This window comes from Oryza sativa, chromosome 12 (genome assembly GCF_034140825.1).
Source record: "Oryza sativa Japonica Group chromosome 12, ASM3414082v1".
NCBI classification, from domain to species: Eukaryota; Viridiplantae; Streptophyta; class Magnoliopsida; order Poales; family Poaceae; genus Oryza; species Oryza sativa.
Genome location: NC_089046.1, coordinates 21437110 through 21449400, shown reverse-complemented (window position 1 = coordinate 21449400; position 12291 = coordinate 21437110). Strand labels below are relative to the sequence as shown.

The following is a 12291-nucleotide window of genomic DNA, read 5'->3' as shown; positions in this document are numbered from 1 at the left end:
CAAATCAACATTCGAGCAATTCGGATAAATTCGTCCTTATATACACTACTACAAAAGTGATTTTTCTGTACGAGGCCCCATCATTTTTCCGTGCAGACCATAACTAGTGGCGTCTGCAAAAATCGAGGGTCATTTTCCCATACGGCTGCTTAAGTGGCCCGTATGGAAAAATCGATTTTCCCATACGGGCCTCTTTAATAGGGCCGCATGCAAAAATGAGCTCATTTTTGCATGCGGCTCACTTAAGAGCCCACATGGAAAAATCGATTTTTCCATACGGGCCATTTAAGAAGCTGTATGCAAAAATAAAATTTGAAAAATTTGAAAATAGTGTATCTCACTCATATGAACTCCAAATTGGATGATTTTTTTCTAAATGTTTCTAAAATCATGCTCTATCATGTTATTGTGTTCTTACTGGTATTATGTGGCTATTTTTTCTTGTGACTTTGTTTTATCAATTAAAATTTTGAATTTCAAAACTTCAAATAATATTTTGAAGCAGTAAATGATTTCATCTGAAAAAGTCATCAATAACAAAGTTGTATAACTCATCAAGATCTATAACTTCTATTTTGGTCATTTCTTCATCCGATAAAGTGATTTGTAAGATTGTTCACAAAATATACAAGATGTACATTTTGTGAACAATCTTACAAATCACTTTATCGGATGAAGAAATGACCAAAATAGAAGTTATAGATCTTGATGAGTTATACAACTTTGTTATTGATAACTTTTTCATTTGAAATCATTTTGTATTTGAAAATTTTGTTTGAAATTATCATATTTTGAAAATTCAAATTCAAACTGTTCAAACAAAGTCATATAGAAAAATGACCAATACAAAAGTTGTAGATCTTGATAAGTTATACAACTTTGCTGTTGACAACCTTTTTATTTGAAATCATTTACTATGTGAAAAAATTATTTAAATTTCTTGTATTATAAAGTTCAAATTTTATATAGTTCAATCAAACTCGGATGGAGAAATGACCAAAAGAAAATTGGTAGATCTCAATGAGTTCTACAACTTTGTTTTTGACAACTTTTTCATATGAGTTCATTTAGCATCTAAAATTTGATTCGAAGTTCTCATATTTTTAAATTAATTTTTTAATAACCATTTTCGTATGCGGTCCACTTAAGATACCGCATGCAAATATCTATTTTCGCATGCGGCTCCTTAAGTGCTCCGCATGCAAAAATACCACCCCAATTTCATCTCCCTCGACTCTCTTTTCCCTCCCACCACTTCAACTTTTTTTACTCTTCTCTCTCTCCTCTATTTTTTACTCTCCCCTCTCTCTCTTTCTCTCCTCTCCTCTCTTTCTTTTCTCCTCTCCCTCTCTCTCCGAGAGTGCTGCCGGGCGGCGATGGCGTTGGCGGGCAGCGGATCCGGTGGCGCCGCCCTCGGGATGGCCGGATCCGCCACCCTACGGAGCGGCTGCGGCTACGGCGACGGCCGGCGCGCAGCGGGGGCAGCGGATCCGGCGAGTGGGTGACGTCGGCGACCTAGCTCGGCGGCGGGGGTGCGGGCGACGGCGGCGATCCGGCAAGTGGGCGGTGATGCGGGCTGCGACGCGGGCGGTGGGATCCTCCCGCCCGGATCTGGCGGCGGGAGCGGTCGGCGACGTGGTCGGCGGCGGCGGACCTCCTCCCGCCCGAATCTAGAGGCGGCGGGGGTGGCGGGCGGCGGCGGATCTGGAGGCAGCAGGGCTGCCCGGATCTGGAGGCGGCGGGGGTGGCCGGCGACGGAACTGGTGCGGGCGGCGGCGGGAGCGGCTGACGACGATGCGGGCGGTGACGTGGTCGGTGGCGGCGGGCCTCGGGCTGCCCGGATCTGGAGGCGGGGGCGGGCGGCGGCGGGAGCGGCTGGCCGGCTAGGGTTTCCTTTTTTTTGAATTCTATTTTTTTTCGCGATTTTTTCTCTTTGCATGCGGTCGGCTTAAGCGCCCGCATGTGAAAATCAGTTGCTCTGGCTGCATGCGAAAATCGTGATCTTTACATATGATTTCGTGCATGCGGTCGGGCCAACTGCATGCGAAAATCCTTTTCGCCCGTATGGAAAGATCTATTCTGTAGTAGTGATATAGAAAATGTGTGTAATATAATTACCAAGTCGTGTAAACCTTTGGAGCAAGCATAGCTTCTTCACTAACTAACATATAATATGTATTAAATCAGACTTTGCAAAACCTTCATCCCCTTCTCATGATTTACATTACATGGTGCCCACTCATATTTGGTAGCGCTACGGAACTTGCTCTGACGACTAGAGCTCCCCCAAGCACAAGGGGTCCAATGTCCCCCATAGCATGGAATGTGCAGATATACCTCCTTGCCATCTTCTCGCTCCATTGCCTCTACATATCGCTTATGTAGTGCAATGGTCATTCTTTGCAGTGACGACGCATTCGCAAGGAGTAGAGATACAAGCTGCATTTGGTCTTGGGAAGGTCGAAAGTGATGGATATCTATACTTCGAAGGTGATCTAGTGAGAGATTCATGTCCTTCCAATCTTTAGGTTCTTCACATTTGCAGCCAGGATGTGAATCACCACCCTGCAAATTGGTGCATCAAATATGTTCACAAGAAATAGCATAGTTAATTTATGGTTAATTAATACTTGTATATTTGCTAGCTAGATTTCATATCTAAGGAAAGAAAAATCTCTTGCAAAATTACGAGATGATTTTCGTAGTCTCACCTGTTTGTTGATGTCAATGGAGAGGTACTCGATTCTGCTGCACTTCGCGACGAACTTGGCTATGCTTGCTCCAATAGTGTGTGTAGGTATGGACACTTGTGCAGTTATTCTCAACTCGGTAACATTGGGAAATTCTGGTATATCATTCATCAGATCCTGAAATAATTCAGGTAGGTCTTCGCTCTACAAATTCATATATTAGAGCTGGACAATGAAACTTCGCATGAAACAACGATATAATATTTTTCAATTTCTACACCATATTTTTTGAGAAATTTTACGGTCCTACCTCGAGTCACTTAAATCTTAGAGTGATTTCATAGTTCTTAGGAGGTATCAAGAGAACCTATTTTTTAATGTAAAATTTGGTACCTCCGGTGTTAGGAGGTATTAAATTTGTACTAAAAATCTAAAGGACGGTAATTTTTTTTCTAAATTTTATAACAAAAATTTTAATACCTCGTAATGCAGATAACAAGTTTTACACTAGAAAAATATCATACCTTTTATTATGTTCTTAAAATGGTAAAATTAACTTTTTTAAAAAAATTTAAATTTATCCATCATCAGTGTTTGAAATTTCGACCCTACCGGCAAGCACAAATCTCCCTGAGATTATCTGTTTTGTTCAAATATTTTAAAATTTGGTTAAATTTTGTTTAAATTTAGTCCAAATATGTAAAAAAAAAAATAAAAAAATGGCCAAAAAGTACCTAAATTTCGGTTGTTTTTGGCCCCCACCGGCAAAAACTAAGGTTTCGAAATTGCAAACCCTATCTAAGATCAAGGTGGAAATCAATGCTTGTTTGAAAATTTCACAAAACATATGTGATATGCCCCTTTAATTTAGTTACCTCGCCCAATGGCACAAGGAGTCGGACGTCGAGGCGATCCGCGGCGGCGTAGTGCTGAAGAAACCAGGCCAAGTCCCGGTTGTCGGCGACGCCGGAGAAGCCATGGGACAAGATGTCGATCTCCATGCGCGCGCCGTCCAGCACCATCAGGCCGCCGCCGCGGCACGTCTCGTCGCTCTCGAACGTCAGCCGCCGCAGCCTCGGCGCGGAGATCATCGGCGGCGCCGCCATCTCGTCCACGGAGACGCCCGTGACGGCGAGCTCCCGGAGGCCCGGCGCGTCCACCTCCACCGCCTTCACGTCGGGGAGGCCCAAGAGCTTGAGCGTCAGCCTGCGCAGCCGCGGGCAGCATGCCGGCGACGAGAAGAGGTCGCAGAGGCGGCGGCCGTTGACGTCGTCGACTTTGACCGTGCTGAGCCGGACGTCGGTGAGCGCGGCGAACGCGCGGTCGGCGGCGGCGGCGGCGGCGGTCGGGACCGTGAGCTCCGCGTAGGCTAGCCAGAGCCGCATCGACTTGAACCTCGCCGAGCTCGGGAGCTCGGCCTGGCGCCTCTGCCTTGGCAGGGTGGGCACGTCGAGCCTGAAGTCGCCGGTGACATGGCGCTCGGCGAAGCGGAGCCACGCGGCGACGTGCTCCGACTCGATGTCGTCGGCGTGGTCGTGCCAGTCGCCGTCGAACGCTGATCTGCCGCCGCCGCCGCCGTCGTTGGGTGATGAACTGAAGACGAAGGAGATCTTCAGCGTCTCAACGTCGGCGCCGTCGATGGCGCGCCGCGCGAGGACGGAGTCCACGGCGGCGACGAGCCGGCTGCCGGTGTCAGCACGACGAGACGACGTCGAGGGCGGCGGCGCCGGCTCGACGGCGAAGCGGAGGCATGGCGCGGCGCTCCAGAGGTGGCGCCACCGCCTCGACAGCACGGTGGTCCGCGCCACGTCGCTCGCCGCCGGCAGGAAGCTGAGGATGTGGAGGAGCACGTCGTCGGAGAGCTCGCTGATGAGGTCGACGGCCGCCGCCGCCGCCGGCGAAGTTGTCATCTTCTTGCGCCTGCGCATCTTCCTGGAATCCATAGATCGCGATGGAGATCATGGACACGTAGACCGGTTTTAGTTTGTAAAATATGAGAGGAATTCGGATTCAAATGCAGTTCCCAACTTCCCATGCCTATTTTGTAGCTACCACAATGGTTAGAGTTTCGTAATTTGTAAAAGAATTTTTTTACTATACCAAATTAATCGATGTTGATCCAAGGTCATGTATTGCTATCAATAAAGGCAATTGATGTGAATTACTATAGTATTAAAGCACGGAAAGAAACATGTTTCCAAATTTTAAAATCAGAATTCGCTCTCTATAGAAATTTTGCCATTGTTCCAAAAATCATTCCGGTAATTAAGACTGTAAATATCAATACAATTTGTGGTATATATCAAGACTGCGAACGATTTTTTTTTTGTTTTCTACTATTTACTTTCTGCAGTTCGCATAGGAAGATTCAAACTAATTTGCACGTATGTATTTCACTTGTTTTCAATTTGTTTCATATTGCATCAAAACATGACTTGGAAATACACAATCATTTTAAATTAATTTAAAATGATGTTATACATGTCATTTTTTGTTCAAATATTTTAAATTATCGTATTTTAGGGAGTGGGGCGGAGGTGGATAAGGGGAAGAATATGACTCCACTTGTGACGACGGCGATGACAGCAATGATAGCGAGCTCCTCTTCTCTTTTGATGTCGTGGATGTGGTGGTGAGCTAGGGTAGAATTAAGAAATTAGGGTGGGTGTTAGGGTAGGAGGAGAGAATAAGGGAGAGGGAAGAAGAGCGGTTCCCAAGGCAATCGACACAGATTGCTACTTGATTCACCAGTTTTTCTTGTGTGAAAGTAGTTTGATTCAGTTCAACTCTACACTACAGAGCTTCCCAACAGTATTTTTTTTAAGGGAAAACAGCATGAGATTGCGCCATTTCATTGAATATATCAGGAGAAAAATACAACCCTAGGAGTAAAAAGGAAAAATGTCAACACAGTTGTACACTATACAAGATACGGTAGAAGCTCGCGTAGTCGCTTAGCGCTAGCTAGAATCCACAGTCTAGCCTCTTGATTTTGGCAATTAGGTATAGCGCCGTGGACTCCTTGTGCTCGAAGATCCGCTGGTTCCTTTTCTTCTAAATTTCCCACACAACAAGGAGGATGAGGGTGCGCAGTCCCTTCTTGGGGACTCTTGCCGTGTTTGCCAGACTTTCCCACTAATCCTAGACCGACTGAGCGGCCTCCCCTGTAGTTTTGAGTAAGTCGATCCAACTCTCTATGCATAATAACCCAAGATGTCAGCTCTTCGTGTTTGTGCAGCCGTGCATACACTGGTGGAGAAACCCTTTGTAGTCCCGGTTCGTAACCCCCCTTTAGTCCCGGTTTCCAAACCGGGAGTACCAATCCGGGACTAAAGATCGCTATCTTTAGTCCCGGGTGAAATAACCGGGAGTAAAGATCGATCTTTAGTCCCGGTTGGTGTTACCAACCGGGACTAAAGATCGAGCTGACCTTTTTTTTTTTGCATGGCCCTGTTGCTGCATGGTTTATATATATATATATATATATATATATAAACCATGCATATATATGTTTCAATACATATATATGCATACATATATATATGTATATATATATATATTATATTATATTATATGTATATACATGCATAATATATATGTATTTATACATATATATGTTATGCAAATGCATATGTATATAGATATATATATGACCAAAATATATTTACATTATAGAAAATGTGTACGCATGCATATAGAAACATATGTAGTCATGTATTAATTACAATCCATTATATGTCCTAGCTAGCTACGATTTCGACGTAGTAGTACTCGCTGCTAGCTCAGAAGCTAAGGACCGGTGAATTGTGTTTCCGTCGTAGTAGAATTCACCCTTGGGATCAAGGATTTCTTCGTTGATGAATCCCATGAGTTGTTCTTGAACCGCCGCGATAAATTCCTTGTGTGTGGTCAGGTTATCCCTCATGCGAATAAACTATATGAATGTATGAAATTGATTAGTAATTAAACAAGAAATCGCTACGTAATGAAAATTTGAATTTATTTGTACGTACATCGAGCTCTCTTGCGGTGATGATTTGGTTTGCAAGGCAGTGGCAATACTCGCACACGTAATAGCCGCACAAGTTAGTTCCCTGCTTTTGCTTTGCGCACTACAAATAAATGACAAACAACGAGAGATCTAATTAATATACACTTGTATGTATTTGAATCGGAGAAATATAAATGTAGAGCATGTGTACTCACAGGAAATTTGAACTTCCGCCTAAGTCTTTCTCTCCATTTGCCGCGGACCAAATGACGGAACCGATACCAAGCCCTACATGGAGTTTAAAGCTATGATTCGTAGTAGCAATTAACATAACAAGATTTTCTTAATTAACAAAGGAACTTATGACGGTACCTGTCTATAAGTTCGAAAACCTTGTCAAACGTAGACTCTTTTTTATCCATTGAGTCATATACGTTGACGGTGCAGGCATCCAGGTCGAAGAGTAAAAGCACCCAGTGGAATCTGCAATGTGCGTGGGATGCATTACATATGAAACACTTAGCAAGTTCGTACGGGAATGAAATTTGGTATGTAGGAAGACAGTAAAATTAAACTAACTCTGTGTTGTATGGCAACAGTATGAACGTCTTGTAATGCTGCGCCTTCAGGAGATGGACGAGATTGTCCTCTGTTTCTTGTGGATATTGGTCGAGCATTGCGACGTTTACTTTCCGAGGGTCGATGAATCCAGTATCGAAAACCCTCCGCCGTCGGGCCCTTTGAATCTCCATTCTACAACGATAAAAGGGAGTATATTATTTTCTATAGTCTACTTATATACAAGGACCTAATTAATTAAAGGAGACGTATAGTAAGAAATCTAACTGAACGATATACTTACAAAATCCAGCAACTCATAATAGAGACGTCGAGGGCATCCAGCTGGTATAGTTCGTAGATTCCCCTGAAATTGATCCAGAGAATGTCATCTCCTTGCAAGAAGTCCGTGTCCCTGATCCTCGCTCCGATCATCTCTCTACCGGTGGCACTCATCTCCATGTACAGCTGATGGAACTTGTACATTTGTGTGGGTAGGGACTGCAGCAGCTCAGGCTTGACAAGCGGTTTACCGAGTTCGTACATGTATTTCACTTCCGCCTTTTCGATTGGTGCGACTCCTAGCAATTGATCCGTAGTTAGACCGGTGTCAGTAATAAATTGTTCTATCGTCATTTCTTTACCGGTCACCAACGGCTCGATCTCCTGGTTTGGTTGCTCTCCAAGCTGAGGGACTGGTTTGGACTTTCCAGAAGATGCTTTCTTCAGCGTTCGCTCATAGTCCGATAGCTTGATGGCCTCCTTGACAGATGCAGACATACCCCTGAAGAAGTTCCTGACACTGGGGTCTATAGGAATCTTCTTTTCTGGACTTCGAGGCTTGAATTGTCTCTTGACTTCTGATGCAACGTAAGCGTCAAGCTCCTCTTGCGTGCAATCGTACCCCGGGTCCTTGTTCTTGGCGGCGTCAACTTTCGCCTTCTTCGTTGCCCTTGTGTGGGCAGGCGGTGGAGCTGGGGGGGCCCTTGATTTTGAAGGTGCCGGAAGAGGAGCTTGCGGGGGAGTAGGTGTAGGAGCACGAGGAGGAGTCGGTGCAGGATCCTGAGGAGGAGTCGATGCTGGAGCCTGAGGTGGAGACGGTGCTGGCGGAGCATGAGGAGGAGACGGTGCATGATCCTGAGGAGGAGATGGCGGAGCCGGAGGAGATGGTGCACGAGACGCCGCTTGTCGCCCAGGGAGGATGATGTACCGCCTGCGCCATAGAATAATGGCATGGCATGTGTCTCGTAGATGCGTCTCACCGTCTCCTCCAGGGTAATCCAGCTCGAGGTCCTCGTACGCGCCTTCGACCAACTCAACTTCGACCTTCGACTATCCTGCTGGAATTGGCCTGCAGTGGTAAGTACCTGAAGGGTCCGTTGGGATGGCCATGCCCGACGCTACCTTCATGTTGTGAGAGATTATTTATTAGTAATCAACATATATAAGCAGCAAATAGCGGAATGGCTAAATCTTACCTTTATTGATAAGTTCTTGAAAGGAATATGCAGCTCACATGGTGTCCGCTGAGTGATGTCATCAACGGGACAGGTCGATTCGTCCTGTGTTTGCATGGCGTCCATGCTCTGTGATCCTACCTGCCCCGTTGAGGCACAGCTGCTACGGTTTCCTGACGGGCTCACCATTGCAGGAGGAATGGTCGGCTGGGGATCATGGGACCGATGTGCGGCCATGCGTTCATCAACCTTCCTTGCCACCTCCTCTTGCATGTTGAGTTCGTAGCTCGATACCCGGAACTCTAGGTCTGCAATCTTCGCCTCGGTATCTCTCTTGCTCCTCATCCGACTCCTGTACGTGTGGATGTTCTCCTTGAAACCAATCTTCCAAGGAATCACCCCTTTCCCTCGTGTTCGTCCTGGATGCTCTGGAGTCTGCAGGGCGAGTGTCAGCTCGTCCCTATCTCTGTCTGGTCGGAACGTGCCCTGAGAGGAGGCTTCCACTGCATCTGTTAGTCGTCGCGCAGCCTCTCGTATCTGATCGCCGAAGACCAGTGAGCCATCAGCTGGGTTGAGCGTTCCACCGTGAGCATAGTACCAGAACTTCGATCGTTCCGGCCAATTGGCTGTTGCCGGTTCGATACCCCTCTCAATCAAGCTAGCCTCCATCTGCTCCCACTTCGGCATCGCGACGCTATAGCCTCCTGACCCCAAGTGGTGATGGTACTTCTTCTTGGCGGCATTTTCTTTGTTTCTTTCCATCATCGCCTGCCCTTGTTCACCTGTCTTATATGCAACGAACTTGTCCCAGTGATCCCTTAGCTTTGGGAATGTGTCGAAGTTCGGTGTCTGCCCCTTCAGTATATACTTCCGGTACAGATCTCCCTTGAAGCTCTGAAACTGTTCTGCCATTTTCTTCAGAGTCCACCTTTTCACTTTGTCCTCTGTACCCGCAGGAAGTGTAAATGTCGTACATTAGAACCCTACACAACCTTACGTGCTAAGTCTAATTACAAATCGTGATATAAGCTAAGTCTAGGTGACGTATATTATACAACCCTAGCTAGTAAATAATTATATACTAAGTCTAATTACAAATAAAATAATCTTATATTAAAACTCAAATAATATTACATGCTAAGACTAAAATAGTCATGTATATGCTAAGTGTTTCGTGCGTATATGCTAAGTCTAATTAAGACTACAATAGTCAATTGCTACTTGTCGCACCAATTCCGTAGTCAATAATTACATACTAAGTCTAATTACAAATAAAGTAATCTTATATTAAAACTCAAATAATATTACATGCTAAGACTAAAATAGTCATGTATGCTAAGTGTTTCGTGCGTATATGCTAAGTCTAATTAAGACTACAATAATCAATTGCTAGGAGTCGCACCAATTCCGTAGTCAATAATGTCATACTAAGTCTAATTTGCAATAAAATAATCTTATATTAAAACTCAAATAATATTAGAACACTACACAATCTTATATGATAAGTCTAATTACAGGTCTAATAATCTTAATTAATTGCATTACAACTATAACAATCATTTATATTATTACGTCACTTGCCTGCTCCAATTCCTTCTAGGGCTAGCTCTTCCACTCAGGCTTGACGGGCGACTCCGACAACACGTCTTTTCTGCAAGATACAAAAAGATGTATTAGGATAAATGCGAAGTAACATATATATATATATATATATATATATATATATATATATATATATATATATATATATATTGCATTTTACGTTCGTTCGCTTGTTCTCATTCACGTTCGTTCCCTCGTTCTCGCTTGTCTTCGTTCGATCGTGTTCGTTCTCGCTCTCGTTCGTTCGATCGTTCTCGTTCTCGTTCACGTTCTCGCGGCAACGTACGTTGACGTGTTCGTTCTCGCTCTCGTTCGTTCGATCGTTCTCGTTCTCGTTCGTTAACGGCGGTGTGGCGGCATCGGGGCGGCGGTTGGCGCGGCGGCGTGGCGACGGCGGCGGCGGCGTGGCGTTGCGGGGCCGTGGCGGCGGCGGCGTGGCGTGGCGGCGGCGGCATTGCGCGCGCGGCGGTGAAGGCGGCGGCGGCGTGGCGATGGCGGCGGCGGCGTGGCGTTGGCATGCGGCGGCGGCGTTGCGCGGCGGCGAAGGCGGCGGCGTGGCGTGCCGGCGGCGGCATTGCGCGCGCGGCGGCGAAGACGGCGGCGTGGCGTGCCGGCGGCGGCTTGGCGCGGCGTCGGCGTGGCGCGTCGTCGTCGTGGCGCGGCGTCTCGTGGCGGACGGCGCGACGGAGAGAGATCGAGATCGGAGAGATCGAGATGAAGGGAGATCTGGCGGCGGCGGCTCTCACCCCAGAGATGCGGCGGCAGCGGAGGAGGCGGAGGCGGCGGCGAGGACGACGAGCTCGAGACGACGGCGAGATACGGCGGCGTCGGCGCGGGGATTTGCCCTAGGCAGTGGCGGCGAAGGAGAGAGGCCGAGAGAGATCGATCGGCCGAAAACGTCTAAGTGTTGGTGAAGAAGACGAGGGCGCACCGGGAATATATATACCCCCGGATCTTTAGTCCCGGTTGTTGAGAACAACCGGGAGTAAAGAAAAGATATTTACTCCCGGTTGTTGAGAACAACCGGGACTATAGATATCTTTAGTCCCGGTTGTTCTTAACAACCGGGAGTAAATATCTTTTCCCGCTATTTCGAAATTCTTTTTAAACCCGGTTAGGGTTAAGAACCGGGACTAAAGATTATAGCACTGCATATGATTTTCGCTTACATATGTGTTTATAAAATATAAGTTAATGCATTAACATTATTTAAAGTACAAAGATTAATGACAATTACTTCGAAAAATTATTTTTGTCTGTAATAAATTAAGTGGATAAATCGTAATAAGCAAATATATGACTTATAATTAATAAAAATTCCAATATATATATATACTTAGCATATATATGAATGATATTATTATATTGGTAAAAACTATAATTAAGATATGTATGTACATACTGCATGATTTAAAATTAATAAAAATTGTAAGGGATGTGCTTCTGTGCTCCGCTAAAAAAACTTGCACGAAGATTAAAGGTAATCAGTGGCTGAGATTAAAAGGGAGATTAGCACTTAATTATCATTAGCGAGGGGTAATTTCGTCCACAGATTTTCGAGCCCATATCCAGCCTAGTCCATCTGAAGCGATCCCCACCCCCACCAGTCCACGGCGCTGATTCCTCCGCCGCGCCGATTCCCAGCGCCGTTCCTTCTCCCACCGCGATTCCTCTCCCTGCAGCGCCGCCTCCACTCCCTCCTCCCCTCGCCTCGCTGAACCGGCGCCCTACGGTAAGCAGCGGCGCCCTCGTCTTCCCCTCGCCTCACCGTTTCCCTGCCCCGGAGCTCCACCCTCTTCTTCCCCTAGCCTGGCCGCTTCCTGACCCCGGCGCCGCTTAGCCCAGCGCCGCCCGGCTTGCTGCCTCTCCATCCTCTTCGTCTCCTCGTCTCTCTGCTTCCCCGCCCCTGCGCCGTGCAGCCCGGCGCACCCCCTTCATCCATCTCACAGCTCTCTGCCGGCTCGCCGCAGTATCCACAGGCGCCTCCTTCCTG

At 46.4% G+C, this 12291-nt stretch overlaps 1 protein-coding gene across 1 annotated transcript; it reads right to left on the bottom strand.

The window, feature by feature from the left end:
- Nucleotides 1-2178: 2178 nt before the first annotated feature.
- LOC107276450 (F-box/LRR-repeat protein At3g58930) lies at nt 2179-4853 on the bottom strand. The gene is made up of 3 exons (XM_066306630.1): nt 3566-4853; nt 2712-2867; nt 2179-2565 (listed from the first exon to the last, which is right to left on the bottom strand). Exons 1-3 carry the CDS (start codon nt 4631-4633, stop codon nt 2179-2181), a joined length of 1611 nt encoding a protein of 536 aa, XP_066162727.1. The 5' UTR covers nt 4634-4853.
- Between the last annotated feature and the right edge of the window lie 7438 nt (nt 4854-12291).

What these genes read in the sequence shown, in the direction of transcription:
- LOC107276450 (XM_066306630.1), bottom strand. Translation starts at nt 4,633, where the DNA reads ATGGATTCCAGGAAGATGCGCAGGCGCAAGAAGATGACAACTTCGCCG. An exon ending in TCCTTGTGCCATTGGGCGAG is followed by an intron (nt 2,868 to 3,565) that starts GTAACTAAATTA and finishes GAATTATTTCAG; the next exon opens with GATCTGATGAATGATATACC. An exon ending in CCATTGACATCAACAAACAG is followed by an intron (nt 2,566 to 2,711) that starts GTGAGACTACGA and finishes ACCAATTTGCAG; the next exon opens with GGTGGTGATTCACATCCTGG.